This window comes from Centropristis striata, chromosome 2 (assembly GCF_030273125.1).
Source record: "Centropristis striata isolate RG_2023a ecotype Rhode Island chromosome 2, C.striata_1.0, whole genome shotgun sequence".
Lineage (NCBI taxonomy): Eukaryota > Metazoa > Chordata > Actinopteri > Perciformes > Serranidae > Centropristis > Centropristis striata.
In genome coordinates, this window is record NC_081518.1 from 26,955,352 (window position 1) to 26,978,687 (window position 23,336).

General features: G+C 40.8%; 1 protein-coding gene across 13 annotated transcripts in view; it reads right to left on the bottom strand.

Annotated features, from left to right (window-relative positions):
* Window positions 1-23,336, bottom strand: part of neo1a (neogenin 1a) — a 172,117-nt gene that overhangs the window by 101,056 nt on the left and 47,725 nt on the right. For all 13 annotated transcript variants that reach the window (XM_059347774.1, XM_059347845.1, XM_059347800.1 and 10 more), the window contains exon 2: window positions 17,513-17,836. In XM_059347774.1, the coding sequence (XP_059203757.1) occupies window positions 17,513-17,836 (324 nt within the window). The remainder of the gene's footprint in view (window positions 1-17,512; window positions 17,837-23,336) is intronic.

Consider the following 23,336-nt stretch of genomic DNA (forward strand, 5'->3'; position numbering starts at 1 on the left):
TAAAGGAGGGCGCAGGCAGAAGCTCCACAGAGCCGCCTCCAATGTCAGAGGAGTCACATGTGGCATTATGAAGGAGGTGTCAATCAATTTCAACACAGGAGCCAAAAGGAGCAGCTATCACGAGCCCGCCCTCACGTCTTTCGTCAAGTGCTTGTTTCCTTAAGGCCCAGAGCAACGCCCCCCTCCTCTGGAATGAAGGGCCCCTCCACCCTCCGCTAGCTCAACAGGCCATCCAGATAACGGAGCCAAACACACCTCTGTCCTGCTGTTGATGGACACAGAGATACAAGCTGAAGGGATAACCTCTCCATATTCACCGCTCTCTCCTCCATACAGCACTATCCACCCCTCCTTCCAATCATTCAGCCTCTTCTCTGACACTGTGCTGTCTCTTTCTCACTCTCTGCATTACTCTCAGAGTCGCATTCATTCAGTTTCCACCCATTCCCATCACCCCTCCCCTTTCCTCTCCATCTTCCCAGCACACATTTCGGTGGGAGCTCTATTGTTCGCTGGAGAGGGGCATGCTGCTGCTGGTTCTTATCTGGGGAGGTTGGCGGCACATCTGTAGATGCCATCGGCGGCCCTGCTGCTCTGTTTATGCTCCAGCCCCGCAAGAGCAGCTAGCGGGGAAATGAGATGGATGGAGGATGGGGTCAGAAGAAAATGGAGCATCTTCCTCAGCAGAAATGATGAAGTAAGGGCCAGAGAGAGGAAAGCCTCTGGAAGGCGGTGTAGACAAGTCGAGCCAAGATCTTTCCAAAGGAAAACTCAGACCTCAGCATTCATAGTCCAAATTCCACCCACACAGCATCCACCCTCACTTACAGACACCCAAATTAGTAAGATTATATTTTAAAAAGGCTGACCTCTAGTTATCATCTGTGCACAATGATGAAAGACCACATGTTTTTTTCACAGAACTCTCCTCTTTTGCATTGATCCACAGGAGCTACAAAATGCAAATGTGTCAAACACTGCACACAAGCACTGAACAGACTTATTCTTCAGCATAATTTCATACTTATCTTTAAAACAATGTGTGGGTGTGTGCTTCAAATTATACCCCAGTGAAGCTGAGGTAGAACAAAAAACATTTCCTGCATCAGTGAGATTAGAAGTGAGCTGTGTTTAAAGAGGATTGCTGCACACATACACACACACAAAGTAGTCCCATTATGTAGACAGTTTGTAACACATATCATTGTGAAGTATCTGCAGCTGCGATTTGGAAAATATCAGCACAGGGTTTTGTGGTGTTGTTGATAATGAAATGCGCTGCAGACACAATGAGGCAAGCTCAGGCAGTCAACCATGCTGCACAAAGCATCAGCTTGACTGCTGAACTTGAAGGGAATTGTCTTTCAAAGTGTTGAGGCAGGCAGAATGGCTGCTGACAATCTATCGTGAGATGGATAGCTTCCCTTCTAAGAACCACTATTCTTACCAGAAGAGCAAATGCCTGCATAGGTGCGAGTATGTATACATGATGTGTATGAACAGGGGGCTGGCAGCTTGGGAGCAGCAGATGTTTCTGAAGACACAGATGTAGTGCAGGGGGATGATGTCACTCAATATGGCCAGGGGTATTCATCATCGTTTACCTCGTCGAGAGGTGTGATGGTGTGGCAAATTAACGTCAGTTAGCAACCCCACCATGCCTCCCCTCCACAGCATCCAAACACAACACCTTCAGCACTAATTTTGAATTTCTGGACAAAAATATTAATGTTTATTTTGAGTGCAAATAATGAGCGTTTGTATTTTGGATAAACATAATGGTGACAGGTTCAAGTTTAATGAAGAAAATGGAAAATAGGCATGGACAGCTGAGTGACAGATGTCGAGTTTGATAAAGTCCGAGGAGCTAAAAGCTCAAAATTAAGAGAAAACATCAAAGAAAAGAACAGAATAACTAAAAAGCAGTACATGTTTTAGATAGAGGTCTAAGTTTATACAATTGAATTTATATTACAACCCCAACTCCAAAGAAGTTGGGTCGTTATGTAAAACAAAAGCGGTTATTTCTTAATCATTTTTGACATGTATTGAATTGAAAACTGTACAAAGACAATATATTGAGTGTTCAAACGGAATGCTTCGAATTAGGAATTTAAAGCACTCTGTTTTGGTTTAGTTTTGCGCACCATTTCTACTTCTTTGGGAACCTGGGTTATATTTGTGAAAATAACTGATTGCTTGTGACTGCTTTGTGAAAAAAAGATCAAAAAATCTGTTTGGATTTTTTTTTCTCTCATTTCCAAATTCATGTAAACATCTTTTTGAGATGCTTCAGTGAGCCTCAATAACAAGACAAGCAGAGCCGCTCATATATCAGCGAGGGATCTGACACGATGAGAAGACCAATCTCTCCATGTAGACATAAAACACAACACAAGTTTCAAAGTTCATTAGCCACGTCTGGTATGATGCAGATGCCTTGTATAATACAGATTAAACAAACACAGACATCAAATACTGTGAAAACATACCGTACATATTAAATAGCCTCCAGGAGGGCAAGACTCATATAGATACAGCAGCAGATAAAGCCTTGATGGCAAAGTACTAATAGGTAGACTGTTAATTTATTGTTGTTATTTAAATTTGCAATATGATATAGGTATATTTAATCAGGGCAAATAGGCAGTTGTGGCTTTTCTCTAAAAAGCTCACAGAAGACAACAAAGCAGAGGTATTGAAATGATCATATCAGGAATAGTGAGGAAGACAAGCAACAATGAAGGCAATCTAATCAATCACTCAAATTCTAATGGAAAAGGATGCACCAGAACTGTAGAACACCTGGATGCTCTGACAGTGTGGCATCAGTAATTACTCCAGTCCATCTGCAGTGCATTGCCTTCAAACAGAGCAGATGCTATGCAGAATGCCTCTGAACAAAATCAACCTCTTCTTAATTATATATATGTGAGCAATTTTGCGCCTGCACACTGTGTTGTCCAACATGGATACGAGCCATCCAAGCTCAAAATAAGATGTGTTTGTGCTTGTGTAATCCATATTACACCGCTACAAATTGGTAAGCATATTTCTGTCCTTTTAGCACAAGGTTGCACAATCCCCTTTGCCTCAGATTTAATACATATATCCCTGACATCAAAGACAAATGCTTTGATGCAATAGCTGTATCCAAGCGTGCTTTGTGTTCCCTGGCTGTAAATGTAAAAGGAACTGAGACCTCAGTGTTAAAATGCAGCACTGACGTGCAAGGAAGCCTAAAGGTGAGGTAGAGGGAGGATAAAAGTGTTGGCGGTGTGCAGAATAAAAAACATGCTGTTGTAGTGCTGTTTTGCACCGTCTACCTGTGTGTGTGTGTGTGTGTGTGTGTGTGTGTGTGTGTGTGTGTGTGAATAAACAATAGGGGAGATACTTATCACTGACCTTGGAGCACGAGTTATTTTACAGCTTGGAGGCACACACACACACAGACACAAACAGACACACACACAGACACACAGACACACACACAGACACACACACAGACACACACACACACACGCTGCATCACACTCTGACACGAAGGAGATGAGAGTGTTTTCATCATCCACAGGTTCTGCTCAGGGCAGCGTCTTTTTCCCGCCATTATTCTTCTTGTACACAAATGGCTTTCAGACATTTTTATACAGACAGATATATTCTCACTCAGTAATTGTCAGCCTTCTGTACAATGAGGATTAGAGTCACAGCCTAGTCTTGACTATTTGTCAATTTGTTGGGTGTGAAGAGACACTCCTACAACTGAATTTGTCTTATCACCGAACAGATCTTCATTTACTTTCACAGAAGACCAACTATTTTTGCTTTTAACATTATTAAAGAGGATTTTGTGGCTGCAGTCCAGCAGTATAAATACTTGGGAACTATCTTGCATGACGTTTTAATTTCATTTATTAAAAGGCAAATTGAATCTCTATGATGATTTGCTGTTTTGGTAATCTTAGCATGAAAAACAAACAAAAAAAGGAATGCGTGCTGTGAAGTCACTGACTCCCAGCACCCTCTACACACTGAGTTTTAATTTGTTTCCATCGTGGCAGAGGCTCCCTAGAGGTGACAAAAACAGATACATTAGGTCTCTGATTCCATCAGCTTTGGGCTTTTAAAACAAAATGTGACTTGGTCTGTTCCTGTCTGTGGAAGTGAGACTGTGTACCCTGGTTTCTGCCTTCCTCTCTTTCATTTCTTTCTCTCAGGTGAAAGTGACTATGACAACAATGACTTATGGTGCATTTGTGTTTATTTGTCTACCGCAGGTACTGTAGAAAAATCATGTTTACAGAACTTGGTATGGGTCTTGTGATATCCCAAAAGTATTGATTAATTGCTGTTTTCATTCATTGTTGTATTATTTTCATATTTACTGTTATTCACTGTTGTCTGTCAGCCAAATTGCCCCTCAGAGACATTAAAGCTCGACACAGACGCAGCAGCATGCAGTCAGTTTTGCAAAAGGCAACTCCATAATACCACACATCAACACTAACAGCAGGGAGCCTGTACTTGAACACCACAAGCCTTTATTTTTTTTCTAAATCATCAATCAAGTCTCATCAGACTCAACTCGGTGAGTGAAATGCCTTTACAGTGCCTAGAAATCATGAATGTGTGTGTGCACGCTGATACTCAACCCTGAATGACACCTCCACAGCATGCAACCACCAAGTGTGAAGGTGCTGCATGGTGTAGAGATGAGATGTCTGAACACCTTCACCAGGGCGCTTACACACAGAGTTCAGGACAGCTCAGACAAAGCAGGATCCACACATACACACACACAAACACTTTCATAGCTTCCATGTGCCCTGCATATCGAAATTCCTCACTGAAGCGACATATCACTTTCCTGCTTTACGTCTCCCTTGTTTATCACACTCTCCTTTTTCACACTTCACTCTTGCTCTCACAAGTCTCGCCTGCATCACGCATGTCATGCCCCTGCACATTAAGACAGAGTCTGTGTTCAAGCAGGCCTGAACAGGCTCCAACAGCTCCCCAAACACTCTTTATTCCAGATGAAGAACACGTACGGTGCTCCATTCATTCCCAGCTTTTATTTTCAACCTTGTCGCTCTGCAGGATGCATAGGAGTATTTGGCAAGCAGCACCCATACATCCTGCACCCTCAAAACCCTTCTTTTCCTTTTACGTTAGCTCTGAGTGGCACTGAGCGAGGAATGCAGTGTCTGTCTTTGACTAAAAGCAACAAAATAAATGCAAATGAACTTTCCATTAAGGATTGTCAAGCAAAATGTCAAGTGAAGTGTGCAGGATAAAACCCCTTCATTTTTCACTAAAGAAAACACATCAATCAATCTACCATAATTAAGGGAAATGGGGGAACTGGGGAAAATGTGGCTCTTCTTTTTTTTCTCCCACCAGCATAAAGAGGCATTCTCAAGAAAGGAAAATCCAGTCAGATGGAAGACAGAGCGTGGGATATAAACTGAGAGTAAGTGGAGAGAAATGCTTTTTGAGGTGTCACCTCTCAAACCTTGAGCGTACCCCTTTCAGTTAGAGCCCCACCTCTCCGCTGCCTCCATAATACCATCAGTTCTTATGGAAACCTGCTCAGATGGTGCAAAAAAAGTAAATCCATAAATAACGTTGGTCTCTGAAGCATAAGAAAGCAAGATGCTCACCAACTGAGCACTTCGCACTTTGGTTCCTTTAGTGAACTCCATCTGTGCCCAAGGCGAGGCGTTCTTTCAGTGCAGAATATGCAATGAAACACTCACGGTTGCACCATATTTCTGCATCCTCAGCACAAGCCAAGTAGAGTAAAATATGCATTTCAAACATATTTTATTTACATCTAGAGTAGCAAAATGAAATCCCTTTTCTGTCACCTTGAAATCACACATTTTAGTCGCAAAATCTTTCAAAGGAAAACCCACAAAATATGATATGCCTGTCATCATCTAGTGACAAAACCAGAGGAATTAAGGGTAAAGGGGCTCATGAGAACGTCGATATTCAGATGATTTTTGTTGAAATTATTCCCTGTAAAATATTTTCAAAGGAACAGGTGTCAAGACAAGTGGCCTTGGATATCAAAACTCAAGGCTGTGGAGCAAATCAATCTGGAATAGAAACTTTCAGTCTCAGTTTTTCTGCCCACCCCATGTGTCTGATAAATACAGAGGTGCGTTTGAAAAGATTTCCCTGCGGCATGGGGAGCCATCAAAAAAACTGTGAGAGTCAACTCTCTTTCAGGGTTCAAAAGCTCTATGAAGCCCAATTTAGCTTTGAAACATGGGGACGTTTTAATATGAAAACCCAAAACTGCCTCATGCATGCTCACTCGGACGGGCATTGGGAGATGAAAGGACGTTGTGGATGAGCATACAGGTCCTTAACTGTGTAGGTGTCTCTATCTGTAGAACCGGAAGGAAGGAGACATGGACAGTGAATGTCAATGAGGGACGGGAGGATAAACAAAATGCTCTCAAGTGCTGTCTAGCTTCTTTTTTAAGCAGATTCTGAGAAATGGCAAGAGTGATGGATTGTCCGCTCCAAAAAACTTTTCACTGCTTTGAATGAGCCACTCCCCAGGTAGTCAAGCTCCCTGCACAAAGCAGCTACTTTTTTAAGTTAAGGGTGGACTTTGCCATGCACATCAAGCTCATATCCCCGGGGTAGGACTGAGTAATACACCTTGGCTTGTGGAATTAAAAAGCTTCTTTTCTGTAATTGACATGTGCTAAGGTTGAACATTTTCCCGTGGAATACTTCCCAGGAATATTTGAGTCTTCCCAAGAGCCACAGAATTTCTCACCAGAGATTGTTTGACTTTCACACAGAGCCCAGAAACGGTGTATATTCTCAGTTCTTATTTGTTGCTATTGTATATTTTTTAAACTGTTTCTTTAAGAAAAAAATCCTTTTTAAACTACCAGGCACACTTTAAGTAATGTAAAAATCCTCTGCCATGATTATTTTTTTGTTAAACATGGTGTTGAATTAATATAGAGTGAAGAAAACCTGGATCTGGTTTAATTAGACTCAACTACTACAAGCAAACCATACAAGATGGGACAAACTCCATTGGCAAATGTTACTGGAAATAAAGTCTCTTTTCCTCTGAAGGAGTTATTGGCATTCCAGACGGATACAATGCTTACACACAAACCCAACCGCCCCCACATCCCACCAACCCAAAATTAAATCGACCAAAAGTTCAAGATTTAGTCAAATTGGTAGAAGTAATTTGTTTGGTAAGATCTGCATGCTGCAGCGGAAACTCTCTCCTTGAGGTCATCTGTTCTAGCCTTATGTTCTTTTTAGAGCAAAGCTACTCATTTAGTAAACATTACATTCCAGTTTTCTGCTGATATACAAGAACACAAGGGGCATTACAACGATGCGATTGTGCTCACAGCTGTGAATAACAAGAATCCAGGCACTTTAGGTCGGACAGTTTGTGGAAGAATTCAGGTTTGGGTGCATAGACGATATGCTTGATTTTAAAGTACTGCAAGTTGCAGATGATGATTGATCATTTTTCCCAACGCCATGCAGTCCTGATTGTTTATTCCACTTGATTGGTGTAAGGAGGTAAATTCTGATGTGTTATTTAACATGATAAACACCATGTTTGGAAAAACACTTTAGTAAAATCTGAGTAATGTGTCAAGTTCGGCCTCCGAAGGCTTTAACATATATTTGAAGTAATTCCCACATACAACTGTAGCTGTTGAAGGGCAATTCAAAACCAAAATTATGCTCCTCACGTACAAGGAGATATTTTAGAGCAGATGGTAGCAAGGCATCTATAAAAGACAAAACACTCAAGCTGATTAACATGTCACGCTAGCAGCCAAACTCTCATTGATGCTTAGAGTCTATCCTTCGGTTCGAAGTGAAAATGAGAGCATTTAAGGGAACTCTCTGAGGTTGTGAATACCTTGAGCAGCACAGAATCCTCACTGAAGTGTAGATGCCTCACACATACTGGGAGATGCACTTTGTATAGTTGAGAATAGAAGTTCGGGTAATGGGGGAGTTGGGGTGCAGGATGAGGCGCAGTGGGCTTGACAACACAGACGAGTAGAGTTGGGTATGTCATTATGCATGAGTTTATCTTCATCTGCTGACTGCAGCAGTCAATTATCACTCTCATTAGAACACAGTAATTGCACCAGCTAAAGCACAGTGCAGAAACCGTCTGAAAATGGTCTGAGTTCAATTGGACAGTTCGCTTCAATTTGAAATTCTATGTGCAGCTTCATTGTAGTGAAGAAAATGTCCCCAGGTATTTGGAGTTTTTCAAACACTCTCTGAGCAGTGGTACATCAACCGGCACAGGCACAGTGGCAAACTCCATCTGAATCAAAAAACCTCTGAAGACATCTTTGCATTACATAAAGCAGTAATGAAGAATTAATTTAATGAGGAATTAGTCTATGTCCTGTCTGAAGCCACTTAGGTAATGATAAAACTGTCCTGACACACACCCAACTCCACTGCTCTCTTGTACCTCTTTTCACACACAAGCACCACAAACCCTGAACTTCTATACACTACCTGGAGGAGCTGTATGTGGGAACACAAATGTCTTAATCAGCCAGACCAGACATTAAAAAGACTTCACCCTTTCAGCTCTCTAGTACAAAGTGTGTGTAATGTCTGAGTGAGCCAAAGTGTGAATAGAGCAGGTCACTGACAGGATCATTCATTACCACTGAGTGGGTGTGTTGATGAGGTTTCTGTCATCAGTGGGGGAAAAACCACAAGAATGCAACATCTAAGTAGAATGGTTATTTACAGGAAGACAGAAACAAAAATGTCTAACTGGAGAGACAAAGAGATTCTGGAACTTTTGTTGGTAAGGTCAAATCTGGACTGGGTCTGCTTTGGTATTAAAGGTTGAACATCAAGCTATTTCTGGTACTCTTAGCCATACATTCAACTTTTTCTAAAAAGCAAAGTTAGTAGCACATGGTTGTAGAGCTCAGTGACAAAATTAATGAAAACAGAAAAACACATTGTTTGACACTGGAGATTTACCACGGTACACAAACATTGTAGAGTCCATTTTAAAAGGAGATTTAAAATAAAAAATCCTGTGTAATGTACATCAAATCATGACTTAGCAGTAAGTTTCAATATTATTAAGGGTAATATTACCCTGCAACAAAGGCCTGCAACAGTTTGTGTAGGAGCTGGTAGCTGGTTTATAAACCATTCATTTGTGATTAACTTTCATTTTTAAATCAAAATAAAGCCCATGTTGAAAGATGACATGTCTCATACAGTAGAATAATTCTACAAATATATAAAGACAATTAAACGCATGGGTGTACATTCCCACGCATACACACAAAACCCACACCAGGCACTGAGGTGTCTGGAGAGCAGAGATAGGGCTGTCTCCATCAGACTCTCCACCTACCCACAGGACCTAATCAGTCAGTGAATACACGTAAAATGGAGGCTGTCATCTAGCTCCAGCCCAACAGACTCCCCGCCGACACTTTTCTCCTGCCGCCGTCCTCCAGAGAGAAAAAAAGATGGATCGCTCCCTACAGCTCCATCCTCAACCAAGATTTCCCACATCATATTTTCTCAGCCGGGTCCTGCTTCTCTGTCTGCTTTACAGCCTCGTCTCTGCAGCTGGTTGAAACAGCTCAAATAGCTGTTTTTTCTTTTTTTCTTCTTTTAAACAGCATTTTACTTATTTTCCTTTTTCATTACGTGTGCTCCAAGGGTAGCTCAATGTTTTCATTTTTCAGCTCAACATATGATTAATGGACCTCAGTAAAAGTGCCGGTTTTTGCAACAGTCTTTCCTCGCCGCTTTATCTGCAGCCTCTCCCATCTTGTTGCTTCCATCCCTCCTCACATGTGCCAGAGACAGATGGAAATCAGGGTAATGGAACACCACTGCGACCCTGACCCTGCTTCCGGGTCAGAGCCATTCGTCATGGCAACGACCCCAGCACTCAGCAGCAAAGCAGCACATAATTGGTCATAAGGGGGCCTGCACCTGGAAATGTGCACACCAACATAGGCCTGGCTACAGGAATGTGTACACTAAGAAGCATACTGCAAATCTTAAAATGCTGTCAACATTTGGAAACCAACAGAATCTGTGCTGGCATTTTAGGGTCATTTTTGCAAAGTTTTCCGTCCACACAGCCAATTTTACTTCTGTCGGCTGCATTACCGCATCAAACATTATAAAAGTTGTGTTCATTTGTGAAGATTATCCTGCTAAAGAAAATGCATAAGCATCAGAAATGTGTGTTTGCCACAAAGCTTATTTCCTGCAATGATCCCAAATCCAATGCAAAAATCTCATAGGTGATTTCTCAATAGGCTCCATAGTGAAGCTAACTTCCAGGTTACAAAAATACATCACTTCGTTTCCTCTTTATTATCATCACTTATTTGGTCTTAGGTGTTTCTGTGTGTTTTTGTGTTCATTGTGTTTGAGCAGACATGTCACCCCGTCCAAACTTCAACAGTTTTCAGATTAAAGGGAGGAGTGTTTTATTAAAGCATAGTTTTGGGGTTTGAAAAATGCCGGCTTTTTGCAGACAAGTAAAAACAAGAAGGCAAAAGATTTATTTTTCTTTAATTTAGCCAGCTTGGTGTGGACATGATCAACACTTACGTGCACACACTCACAAACAAAAGATTAAATTTTTAAAAGGAAAACAATGACATGGTTCATGTATTTCTTTCTGGGGGTTCCTTTGAGAATGAGGGAGATGTTTTTTTTTTGTTTTTGAGATTTATTACTGTTTGTTTGCCACTTTGGCGCTTTATGACTTGGGTGCAGCCACTGTGGAACTGCAAAATGGGTGAGTGCACGAGTGTGTGTTTGCATGTGTGTGTGTGTGTGTGTGTGTGTGTGTGTGTGTGTGTGTGTGTGTGTGTGTGTGTGTGTGTGTGTGTGTGCGTGCCAGTGGGTGTGTAAAAGCAGTAGAAAGGTGGAGGGCTGAAAGGATAATAAAGAGAAAATAAAGGGCTGAGAGAGGTAGTAAAGGAGGTAAAAAAGAACAGACAGGAGGTTGATTCAGTGAGAGAAAGGACAAGGAGAGCAGGATGAGTGAGAAATGAAAGAGTAGTGGTATTGTTCTTTGGGTAGTGTGAAATAGATAAGTAGGACGAACGCATACAGCTCAGTGAGCGGTCAGACATCATCTGATTGGGCCTTATCTCTGTTGGAACCAGATCAGCCTTTGAGATAACACTTTTGTTGTTTGCCCTTGTCTGTGTGCAATGTGTGTGTGTGTGTGTGTGTGTGTGTGTGTGTGTACAACACAAGGTGACATGTACTAAGTGGTTATTGACAGTCATTTGGTTAAGGCAGAACATCTGAAAATGGGCTCATATTCACTTCAATAACACCAAAAACTAAGATTTACATGCAGCTGGTCATTAATCTCATCTCTCACCTATCCCCCCTATCACAATTTAGGAACCAAGATTGGCTGATATTAAAGTTATCACATCAATAAATGTGAATGTTACATACTGAAAGACACCCGTGAAGTGACATATGATGCAGAAGCTTAAAGTTATAGAGTTATAGTTTCCTTTTTAAAAATGTTCTTACTTGACAGTTTAGCTGTGGAAAGGGACCTTTATTATTAATTTACATGGATTATTTTCTGTATTAGTTGGGTTTTGGATTAAATTATTGAGAATATAAAGACAGTTACAATTATCTTCTTTCCTGTTGCTGCACTGCAGCCATAATGTCAAAGCCCTATTAGAAAATCATACTGTAAAAGCTGTGTTCCCAATGTTCCTCTTAATTGCATAATCAGATAAGGACAAACAGGTTTCTTGTTTACAAGATGTGTCAGAAATCGGATAATTGCAGGAAGCTGATAGTAAACAAGGTTGCGTAGGTGCATGTAAAGCCTCTTATGAGTGCTCAACTTTAATTGGACAAATGAGGAATCTGACAAATTTTGAGGTATAGGTCACCAGGCCAACTATATGAAAAGGTGACTGGAGTTGTCCCACTAACCTAAGATACCACAAGTGAATATGTAATGACTATGTTAGGAAGCAGAGACACCAGAGGATATTGGGTGTGACACAGATGGTGTAGACACAACACCTTTTACTACAACACAAGTCAACAGCACCACAAAGTACAAACAAAAACAGAATATTTGAATATTTTAAAGGTCCATGGTAGCAGGGTTTATCCCACAGGCCCCTCACAGCATATGTGTGAATTTGTCAAAGGACAGAAGAGTGATGCAAGTCCCATCAGTCCACCATAACCCTCTGAACCCACCAAGTTACAGCATGTTTTTCGCTCCTGTCAGATTTTTCTCACTGTGGCCTTGTTTTTCACTGCAATATATCATTTCTGAGCCTCTATGGAATCAGCACAATCATGAATAAAAGTAGAGGAAAATCAAAAATGACTTTCGCGCAGTATAAGACCGTTATAATTCCATTAATCATAGAAATAGAAACACAAGCTTAAGTAAACATTCTTAGATATGTAATTTTACAAAAAATTGGGAGAAAAATGAATCTATAAATACAATATTTTAGTATTTTAAGTGTTATTATAATTATTTTAGAAAATGGGGGAACCACTTGTTATACATATGTAACTCTTTACATTTCTTCAATCAACCTCTCGTGTCCTTTCATTCATTGCTCTATAGTTGCACTCAGTTGCACTGAGTGCATGTGCAGGCTTTTATTTATTTTATTTTTTTACAGAGGCTGGTTTGTACAATCAGTTTAGTTTTGGCAGAAAGTTTATCAAGACATGTAAAATAAAGTGATTTTAAGTTGTCGTTGTTGTTTTTTACAGTTTGTGGCTATGATTAAGGCTATAATATTGGTGATTGATTTTTAAAAAAAGAAATATGTCTTTCAAAACCTCACAACCCACAGGCTCTCTAAATACTCTCAAACAAAACTGTTGTTCTGTAAATGTTTAAACGATTCTGCAACAGATATTATCCAACTAGATGGTAACTGTATAGGACATGTCATACTCGTTTGTGTTCATGATTAGGCTTCTCTTGCAGCATTTCCATTTTGTTCATCTCAGTCACTGAATCCATGTGGGCCATTTTGATGTTTTATCCCAACTGGATGTCTTTATCCATGTTTGGTTGACATTTATTTAATTGTTGTGAAAACATAGCTGACATTTGATTATCCACAACATGTTAAGACGCCAACTTAATTCATCGACTGTATGTTTTACAAAGTGTCTCAGACAATACCACAAAAGGCTACCCATGCAATAGTGACGCAATTATCCCTTTTTCACGTTTTCAAACTGTCATGTCCTTGGGGGTGCTACCCCACACACACAAAAAAAACAGATTAAAATACATCAAAAAAGGGATTAAAGACTCGTCCGACACCCGTAAATCCTTCAAAAGGCGTCCGACTCCATCAAAGGATGAGCATGCTTAAATATGAGGCGACACACATGACACATGAAAAGTGTTGGTGTTCAATTTATAATTTCTTCTACTGTGAGGAGGGGAAACTTGATTACAGTGAAACCTCATATCAAAGAAAAGTGATAAGTGGCTTTGGTTATCTCTATATACCACAGTTGCCTATAGGTGAGAGAGGGAAAGAGAGAAAAACATTAGAAAGAGAAAGAGAGAGAGAGAGAGAGAAGCAGATAGGGGAGAAACAGAGAAAAACAAAAAGCTGATATATTTGAATAGAGAATTGTCTCATCTGCATACTGAGAGGTCAGAAAGGAAAACAAAGAGAATGCAAGATAGTGGGAGAGCAAGAGAAAGGACTAAATTAATTCTCCATTTTCTCATTTGGGGGTTTCCCTGTTAAGCGGGGGTGAGGTGGGGCTCACCTCGAGCATTTCTTCAGGAGGAGGAGTTCAAAGCGTGCCGGTGGGAGGAGGGGGAGCAGCAGACAGTTAAGATGGGATTTCTCATTACTCGCGTCTCGCTCTGTGTCCTGGCCATCACTGCTGTATACTGCTCGCTCACACTCTGCCCTATAATTTTTATCCCCCCTCCTTTTCTCTTACAGAGACTCAAACTGAATACATAAGATTGGGCCCCACTAGACCACACTCCCCCTCTCTTTCTTTTGAGTCTGCTTGTGTTTCCACAGTATCTGACTGTGCACACACAGGATAAAACACACAGCGGCAGACTGGATGACAAAGCAAGAGCAAAGAGGAAACACAAGGCTGAAAGAGACTTCAAAGCTGGGCAATATGGAGAATATAATAAAAGTCTTAACAACCAGACTACTTCATTTTAATAATGGGTTACAGTGTGTTTATAGCTACGGGAAGTTAATGGATTATAAAATCATCCTATTCTATGATTTTGTTAATGCTTTGGAGTTAAACTGCACTAATGATCTTGTTTCCATAATCGATTGTTCTATCATTGATATTTATCTTTATTTTTTTTTCAACTAATTAATTAGATGCATTAATTTATTAGGTGTATGGGTCTGCAACAAATGGTTATGCAAATTATCAATTAATCTGCCAACATTTTTCCCAATTAATCTTTTGGTATATAAAACATTTTCGCTTAAAAAATGACAAAAAAAACGATTTATCAATTTTCAAAACAATTGCGAATTATTTTTCTGTCTACCTACTAATCAATTAATCGAATAGTTGCGGCTCTATTCGGATCAAAGAATTAATTATTGTTTTTCAAACATGAAATAAAGACCAAATATTCAGTGTAAAGTAATAGTAATTTTTCACATAATAAAATGTTCTGTTGGTCAACTTAATCAACTTGTCAGACTAGCACCAGCAATTCTGTCACATTTATTAAATCAAATCAATTTTATTTATATCGCCCAAAATCACAAATCACAGATTAAACAACTCATATTATGATAACAGTGGCAAAGAATAATCAATTTACTACCCAGCTCTTTGCGACTTATTATAAAAGCCAAGAACAACTGTAGTATTGGTCCATTCAGTGTTTATTTGATGTTGCTGTGTCTGTTCCTTTAAACAATAAGCATAAATATAATCTCAATTAAAAATAAAAAAAGAAAGTGATTGCTTTAGGTTGGTTTAAATGGGATGTACTTATGTGAGAAGCTGTTTACATGTTCATGTTACGTTTACATTAGTACTGACCTACTCATTGCATCTTACATTGATTACTAACATGTTCCGGGCATATGAAGAAAACAGGAGCCCATTAATACAAAGATGTGAAGCTAAGGAGCAAATCATCATGGCGATGATAGTGCTGATGGCTGTGTGGATGTGGAGGTGTTTCCTACAGAAGAACGAAGCGCACGTCTTCTTACAATCAATCTCAGATATTACCCCGGTATTTGTCAGATATGCTCCCTGCAACGCTAGCCATCCGTGACTCATTCCGTCATTACATCTGAGAGGTCACGCCCACTCCGCCCCCGCCTGCACCATCGTTCCCGGGTCTGATGGCGGCCTAATGGCCTGCTCTCTCTACACTGCAATTAACCTTTTTATTGGCCACCTGCCAGCCAGCTGGAGATACATCAGTGCTTGTGCACGAATGTGTATGTGTGTAAGTAGAACTATAAATGCAATAGCTTAATAATGTGTTCCAACACGTATGAGTGCATGGATGTGCACAATGTTTAAAGCTATGAATTTCGATGTGAAAAGCGTGTCAGTGAGTGAGTGTGTGTGTGTGTGTGTGTGTGTGTGTGTGTGTGTGTGTGTGTGCGCGCATCTGTGCCAGTAATAGCTGACAGGTTTCACCTGCTCCCCTCTTCAAGTAGAAATTGATTGTATCTAACATCCCATCATGGTTGACCTAGGCAGATCCCACTGGCTGTGAAGTTGTCTGATAGCAGAACTCATCTTGGCGCAGGAAGTGAACAAGTCACCGCTGCATCATACTTTCTGTCGATGCAGCTTCAGTGGCAGGTATTGATGGAGCTGGATGGATGGTTTACTGTCCGGCTGTGGTTGAAAATACTTCAAGATGCACTCATATATGTAGCCACACTGACTATTTCACACATCCACTAACGCATAAACACACTGAAGGTCTTGTCCTATCTTCCTTTTTTCCTTTAGTGTACACAGAGAATGTGTTATTCATTAAATCCAGTGGAACTGCCATGGTGACCACAGGGTCAGGCTGAGTAAGAACACACTATGGCAGCAACACACACAAAGCCAGACACTAATTATCCATCACATCAACATTAGGATATTTTGTGTGAAAACAAGGAATACTGTTTGTACATTACACCAAGCACATATTGGCCTCTTTTCTGTTGCTGCTGATCAGCGATATGTGGAGCAGCTCTAATCCAACTCTATCCAACTCTTATAAATGTTAAAATCTAAAATGTTAAGACCCTAATTAGGCCTTTAAATGCGAGATTGCAGTCTTTGGACCACTGGTGTATGGGCTATTACAGATAAATACTAAGATGCCTACAATACCATCACAGTGCTTCAGTGTTTAAAGAAGTACAGTTGAAAGTCTTAGTTTGTCACGACAAAGCGTGGCTGAGAGATCTAGCAGCACATGAAGTTAGACAACTGAACTCTTTGAGCATAGAAGAAAGAAATCTTTCTCAATCTCTCCGACGGTAATATACTGCCTCATTAACTTGTAATTCAGAAGTCTATGAGAAGAAACAGAATCACCGTCAGACAACTTCACACAGGCACTCAGTATCCGAGCGGCTTATACTGTACTATCCCATTGTCAACAAGAGGCCTCTCTCGAGCGACTTAAAATCTGGCAGAGCACTGCTGAGCAGAAAGCACACAGTAAATGCATTCTGTGACTCCTCCGGCTGCAAATTGAATTTCGGGGCACGACTTGACTCAAAACACCTAATAATCCCACGTCACTTGCTGTTCCTAACTGAACAAGGTCACATTGTAGGACTAGTAATGGAAAAAAGAAAAAACAGACCCTTTTACAAGCATTTATCCAGTACGGCAATGCATTTAGGTTCCAGCAAGGTTAAGGATTTTATGGTAGAGAGAGTCCAAATGTCTGAGCAATTCAAGGACAAAAAACAATCAACAAGGGAAGGCAACTAATGAACCTCTTCACGTCTACAGATGTTATGTGGGTGTGTATTTGCAGAGTAGTCATTGAATAGAAAACATATCAAAGGAAGGGTTAAAGAGAGAAATCTTTTGGATTACATGTCTTGCACTTTCACTAAAAACTGACGAGGATGACAATAAGAAGATGTAACTAAATGTAATGCAATTGATAGAGAGTAGAGTTGTTCTTTATACGGTATTAGTTTAATCTATGCATTATTTATGCTCCACAACCTATGTATGCAACTTTTATTTATTATGCAAACGGGTATTCTTATGTAGATTTATCTATGCGTTTTGGCCTGTTATCCACATGCAAACTGCGTTTTAGGTCGTTGGTGAAATCGTTGGTGGACATGCAGAATTGTTAAAGTCATCCCATCTACAGCTGTATTTTTAACCATAGTGTTCAATGAGTACAGGATATGGTAAAAATGTATGAGTTGATATATTTGGCAGCCCTTACCTGCTACGGAGAGACGGGCTGTCTGGCTGGAAATGGAGCCTAGGTTGTCGATAGTGGCGACGCATTGATAGGTGCCCTCGTCAGGCTTATTGTGCTTGGAGTGGACCACGTGGGTGAAGAACAGCGAGCCATCGGGAAGTATGTTTCGTCTCTCGTCTGAAACCAGGCTCATGAAGGTGCCGTCTTTCTTCCACTCTATGCGCGCCGGCGTAGCTGAGTCGCTGTGGGCTGAGCAGTTGAGCAGTGCCGAGTTGCCCCGAATGGCCAGTGTGTCCTGGGGCTCCACTGTGAACCAGAAGGGGCTGAAGGGCTGTGCTGCTGAACCTGGAGGGCAACAGGAGAGAGGGGAGAACAGAGATATTAGCTACATTTTCTACACATACATTGTTAAAGCGGAGTCATTGGGGCTTAAGCAGCAACAAGCAAAAGGTCTAATGAAATTCTTGCTGATATCCAACAAATGGTCACTGTGGCAGATGTCAATATTAATACTACCGATTTTATTGTAATACCAGCATGTTTCTACTTTCCATCAGTGGTGGGAGTGCACATTTGATGGTAGCTGTAGATGTTGTCATCTGAAAAGCTGCTTCATCGTGGCCTGTTGCGATGTATTATTAAACATAACCCTGAGCCATGTGAATGTAAGTGCTGTTATAGATGACTAGATATTACTTTAAAACATGTTTTACATTTATTCTTAAGGACTGAAGGATTCGTAAAGACGATCAAGAGACAGAGTTGTAAAATGCTGACTATCACTCTTGAATACAGTGCATGGAACTACGACTGAAGCTGCTTTTTGAGTTCAACCGCATGACAAGTGACTGCCAAATCACATCTCCACGGACGTCATCGACTTCAATAGAACATTTTAAAACCCGCTCACACAAAATGTGCTGGTGGCTTAAATGAAAGGACACTCCAGGACTCCAAGTGCCCCAAACATTCAATAAAACGTTTCCAAAGCAAAACATCTTTTTGTTCATTCTATCTTTTCAGCCACTGTGCCTCAGTCTATCCCAGAGACTCCAAGAGGCTTTTCATTATGAAACCACAAGCCCCACTGGAATTGGACGAGAGGAACTGACAAATTTAACCCAGTCTAGCCTTCCTGGCAAGTTAATATCACGTCTTGCTTTATAATAAGTAGAGAGTGCAGTGAAGGAGTAAACACTATGGAACGCGGTTGCCATTTCCTTCCTCGAGCATAAATGGTAACATCGTACTGACATGGATAGTGCCAAAGTCACAGTAAGTGCAATTGCTTTGCATTTGTCCTCATCCATAATTCAAGCACTCCCACCCCGAGAGTCACACAGTGGTATTGTTTAGATAAATAACACCAATTATCAGTTCTGCAGGGATGGAGGAAAGCTAGAAAAATAATTAAGAGGGTATGAAGGTATTTTAATAATGCAGCGAATGGAGTGAAATAAGTGGCTGAATGTTAAATGCAGTTTAAAATATGCCTGCTCTCTTCCAAGGAAATGGCACGTCTCCAGGGGAGAGCGAGAGCAGAAAGAGACTGAAAGAGGGGAAGACAGAAAAGAGAGATGCTATGTCAATGGTTCGGCTATTTAACTACTAGGAGGTAATTTCTCTACCTTACGGCATGAAGTCCCTAGTGTGAGATCCAAAGAAAGAAGCAATGTAATGTGCGGTCCATTACAATGGCAATATGCCTGCTTGTCCTTGGTGCACTTAGTTCTCTTGAAAGCACAAACAATTACAGCAAAAGGCTGCAGAAAATGACTGAATTGAGTAGATATTTTCCGCATTCACATTAGGGAATAGAGGTAAGACAACATAGCATTCCAACTACGCTGTGCAATTTTCTCCACACTAACTCGATGATGGAGAAGACTAGAATAGAGAATGGGGAACCATGTTGGACCGTCGCTACTATATCAAGGCCAAATTGATTAGCACCAAAGACAAATCATTTCTAAACGTTTTCTCTTTCGTATCTGCCATCTTACTTATATCCTGTTGTGGGGGCTACAGTGCTCTTTTAAACAAGGTAAACTGTTTAACTGGAATGGTAATGTGCAGCTACAGTCTGGATGCAGGTAGAGCAGAATTTCAGGACACCAAAGTTTATTGGATTCACTGATGGAAAGTGCTCATACATACAACATTTTATTTTGAAAATGGCTTCAGGCAGAAGTAGATGTGAGATTAAAACTGTGAATAAACAGCAATAAGAAATAAGATATGCAACAACCTAGGCCAGCACAACACATTTTCAACCGTAACTCTTAGCAAAGAGCTAGTGGTTTTAAATTAGACTGAAGTAAGTAGCTGATTTCAGGAAATCAATATATTCAGAGCAGCCCATTGTACATATTGGGCAGAAAGTGACAACACCAGAAAATGTATTTTACTGATGGTGTACATGACAGATGGAGAGAGACCAGAGTGGAGTAGCAGTGGGGGGAATTTGTCACTCCTGCAGACCAGAGGCACCATGGCATGCTTAATCATCTCTGCTTTACGCTGCTGGAACAGTGGGTGTGTGGGTTGGGCAGAGCTTCCAGGCCCAAGCCTGGCTCCTTTCCAGTCAAAAGACCATCTTCAGCTGCTCTCTATCTGAGGAGAAAAACTGAATGGGCTTGAGGGTCTTGCGGCATCCTATCAGAGCCAAAACAGCCGCCTTTAGCAGCTTTTTATCCCCATCCTAGGAGCAGTAGGGGAGGGCTAAGCTTCAGCTCCACTGTCAAACAAAATGGCGAACCATCTGCTTTCAGTTGCAGACACAACATCCACTGTTAGCAGAGCAGGGCAGAGGGAAGACAAGAAGGTGGGACTCAAGATGGATATTAATAAGGGGGGTATGAGGGGTTGATGAAAAGCTAAGGGGCTGTTTTTTTCTCAGTTACACTTACAACTGTTTTTCACTTCATCTCCATCTGGAATATTGACTTGAAAACTTCTATTAATACTACCAATACCGGTCAAAGTTCAGACAAACAAACAAACATGCCAAAACACAAGAACATGGATGCCCCTGATAGTGGCCAAAGTGCAAACTCCAATAACATTGCAGGGTGGGACAGTGTAATCAATGCTGGACCCACTACTGAAAGACTAAACAAATATTTTGATGAGAAGGGACATGAGTCGCCAAAAGTTTTTTTGTTTTTAATTCCAAATGGCTTGTAATGCCATTCTTTGTAGCACAATAAAAACTAGAAATCTAAAAAAACCCAATTTGAGCCATGAAGCTAATCCTGGTTGAGAGGTCTTGACAATAGGCAAGATCCTCTCCTTTAGAAGACGTAAAACAAGAGTAAGCTAACAGACTAGAAATTCTAACTTCACCTGTTTATCGGGTCTTTTAGAGATAACAACAAGGCCCAGATAGCAATACAGCCCTCTAAGCTTTATTAAAAGTTAAAAGCTGTTAAAAGGTTAGAAAGCTCAAACTGTCTTCATAGTAATAGTGTAAGAAAGGCAAGCAGGCATTCTAAAAGAGCTGTATAAGACCAACATCTTGGCAGAAAGCAAGGCTCTCTATGTACTGCCTTTGATTGAAAACTAACTCATTACAAAAGGCAAAAAATGTCACCATCACAGACTGAAAACAAGCTTCAACTTTTAGGTCAAAGCCAAGGAAAAGTTTACTTTTGGCAACTAACAAGGTTGCGAGTGACTGGAAAAAATTTCAAATGAACACCTACAGAATGAGCCGCGCTCTCTTGATGTATTCTGAAGTGTTCATTGAAAGAAAACTCAACAGAGCGTATGTTCCCATACATCATTAAAGTGCTGGGAAAATATCTAACCAAACCTTGCTGGGACAGAACGTAATGAAAAGGAGGAGATGAAGTGAGTTTTACAACAATGTTGAATTCTGTCTACTGTTCAGAAGAACTTTGTGCTTTTGTAATGTAGTCATCAATAATATAGACAGGTCCAGATGACTGTCAGTAACACAAAGTACACCTGAATAAACACATTTTCCCTTAAATGTTTCTTACATTTGGAGAACACACACATTTTTATTCCATAATGTATTAGTACTGAAACACTGCACGCTTTTAACAACAAAGCTGCAGAGTTAAAGAAGGAAGGGGGTGTCAGAAACCACATTACAATGTGGGAAGTCTAATCTATCCAGGTTCAGCAGTGAGGGGGCCCCCGTTTGTCTTTGAGAAATAGGAACCACCACGCCGGGCAGCCAGTATGAACGAGGTAGAGGAGAGCAAGGGGCTAGAAAATGAGGTTGTCTGCTTGATAAGTATGGGCTGTTACCTCTGTCCCAAATCCACTTTGCTCAGCAGTCATAAAAGGTTTGGGAGCCCAGCTTAAGGTGGTGCCCCGATATGCTGCCTTGCTCTCTCCCTCACAGTTTCTCCCTTGCTCTGAGACGAGAGAGACAGAATGGAGACATGGAGTTTTTGCTGCATTTCCCATCATGAGCCGATGTTGAAAGCATATTTCTGGATGTTACAGAGCTTACTGTCAAGGCGCGGTGTGTGTGAACTCAGGTAATGTTCACAGAATGTATGTCAAGATATTTTTGCTTGAGGGTTTGCAACAACTCTGTCATGTCCAGAGGAACCTGAAAAAAAGCTGTGGATAACTCACTTGTGTAGAGGGTACTCTATGACATGGATTTTTTTGTACCAAAGCGTATATAGTTTACACCAGCAGAAGAAAACAGTGAGTCTTTCAACATTAGGTGTAATATCCCAGAAAAGGCAGTAAAGAGGAGTGGGTGAGGGTCTGCTCTCCACACAAAGACCCCCTGTTCTCTCCTATTCTACCCTTGGCTCAGCAGTAAGCCTCCTCCCTCATTGACCCACTGCCTGAGAGCAGCCATATTGACTACACTCCTTTATTGAGCCACTCTTGAGACAGAACAGACCACTCTCAAAACCAGTCACATTTTCAACAACAGAGGCCCTTCTATGGCTTGGACTAAGGGACAAGGAAATGTGGAAGAGTAAACAAACTTGACAGGCATTTACAACAATTGTAAAATGGTAGTTACACATTAAAAGGCTAAATAATAAAATAGCTATTCTGTATTATTATGTAGGAATAGAAATTCCACACTTTTAGCCCCGTATTCCTGTATAATGTGTCACTGGATCACCAATTCTTAAAACATTTATGAGGAAACAACAAGCAGAGAGTACAAAATCATTAAGAGCACATCAAAGATGAATAGAAACCTTCAGCGCAGGTAAAGATGGAGGTGGGGGGATGGCACTTTGTAATAAACCTGAGCACTTCATTCAGTGAGCTGCTGCATCTCGGTTATTTCCAGCCCTCCACTGTTTTGTCCTTCCACGCTCAGCGCCAGGGTCGCTTTAATGACACTAATAGAAATGGTTGTCTCCGCTTTCCCTTCCTCTTCTCCTTCATCTTTATACCTCGATTCTGTGTCTCTTCTCTGCAGAATCCTTCATCTTCACATCTCTCCAAACTCTTGTCGAAAGCCCATCTGTCACCAAGAAACACCTCAGGGAAATAACAATGATCTTGAGACCAAGTGTGCAGGGACGAGGTGTCTTTAATAGAACAGGGGAAGGAGCTGCAGCTAACTTTCTTTATTTGAGGTATGTATCTATTTGGGGGAAAAAAGAAAAAGGTGTCCTTTTCTAATCAAAGAACTAGTACAGAGTACAGAGGTCTCTTCAAGGATTCTATTATAGAGTGGCTGCAAGTTGAGGCAGCTAGCTTACTTCCTTTTATTTTGTTGAAATTGACACTAGGGCACTTGACATGAAACGAATCAAGGAAGTGAAGATTTGAGTGGCGACACCTATTTCATTACCAGGTAATATAAAAGAAAGGAGATGGTGGCACATTC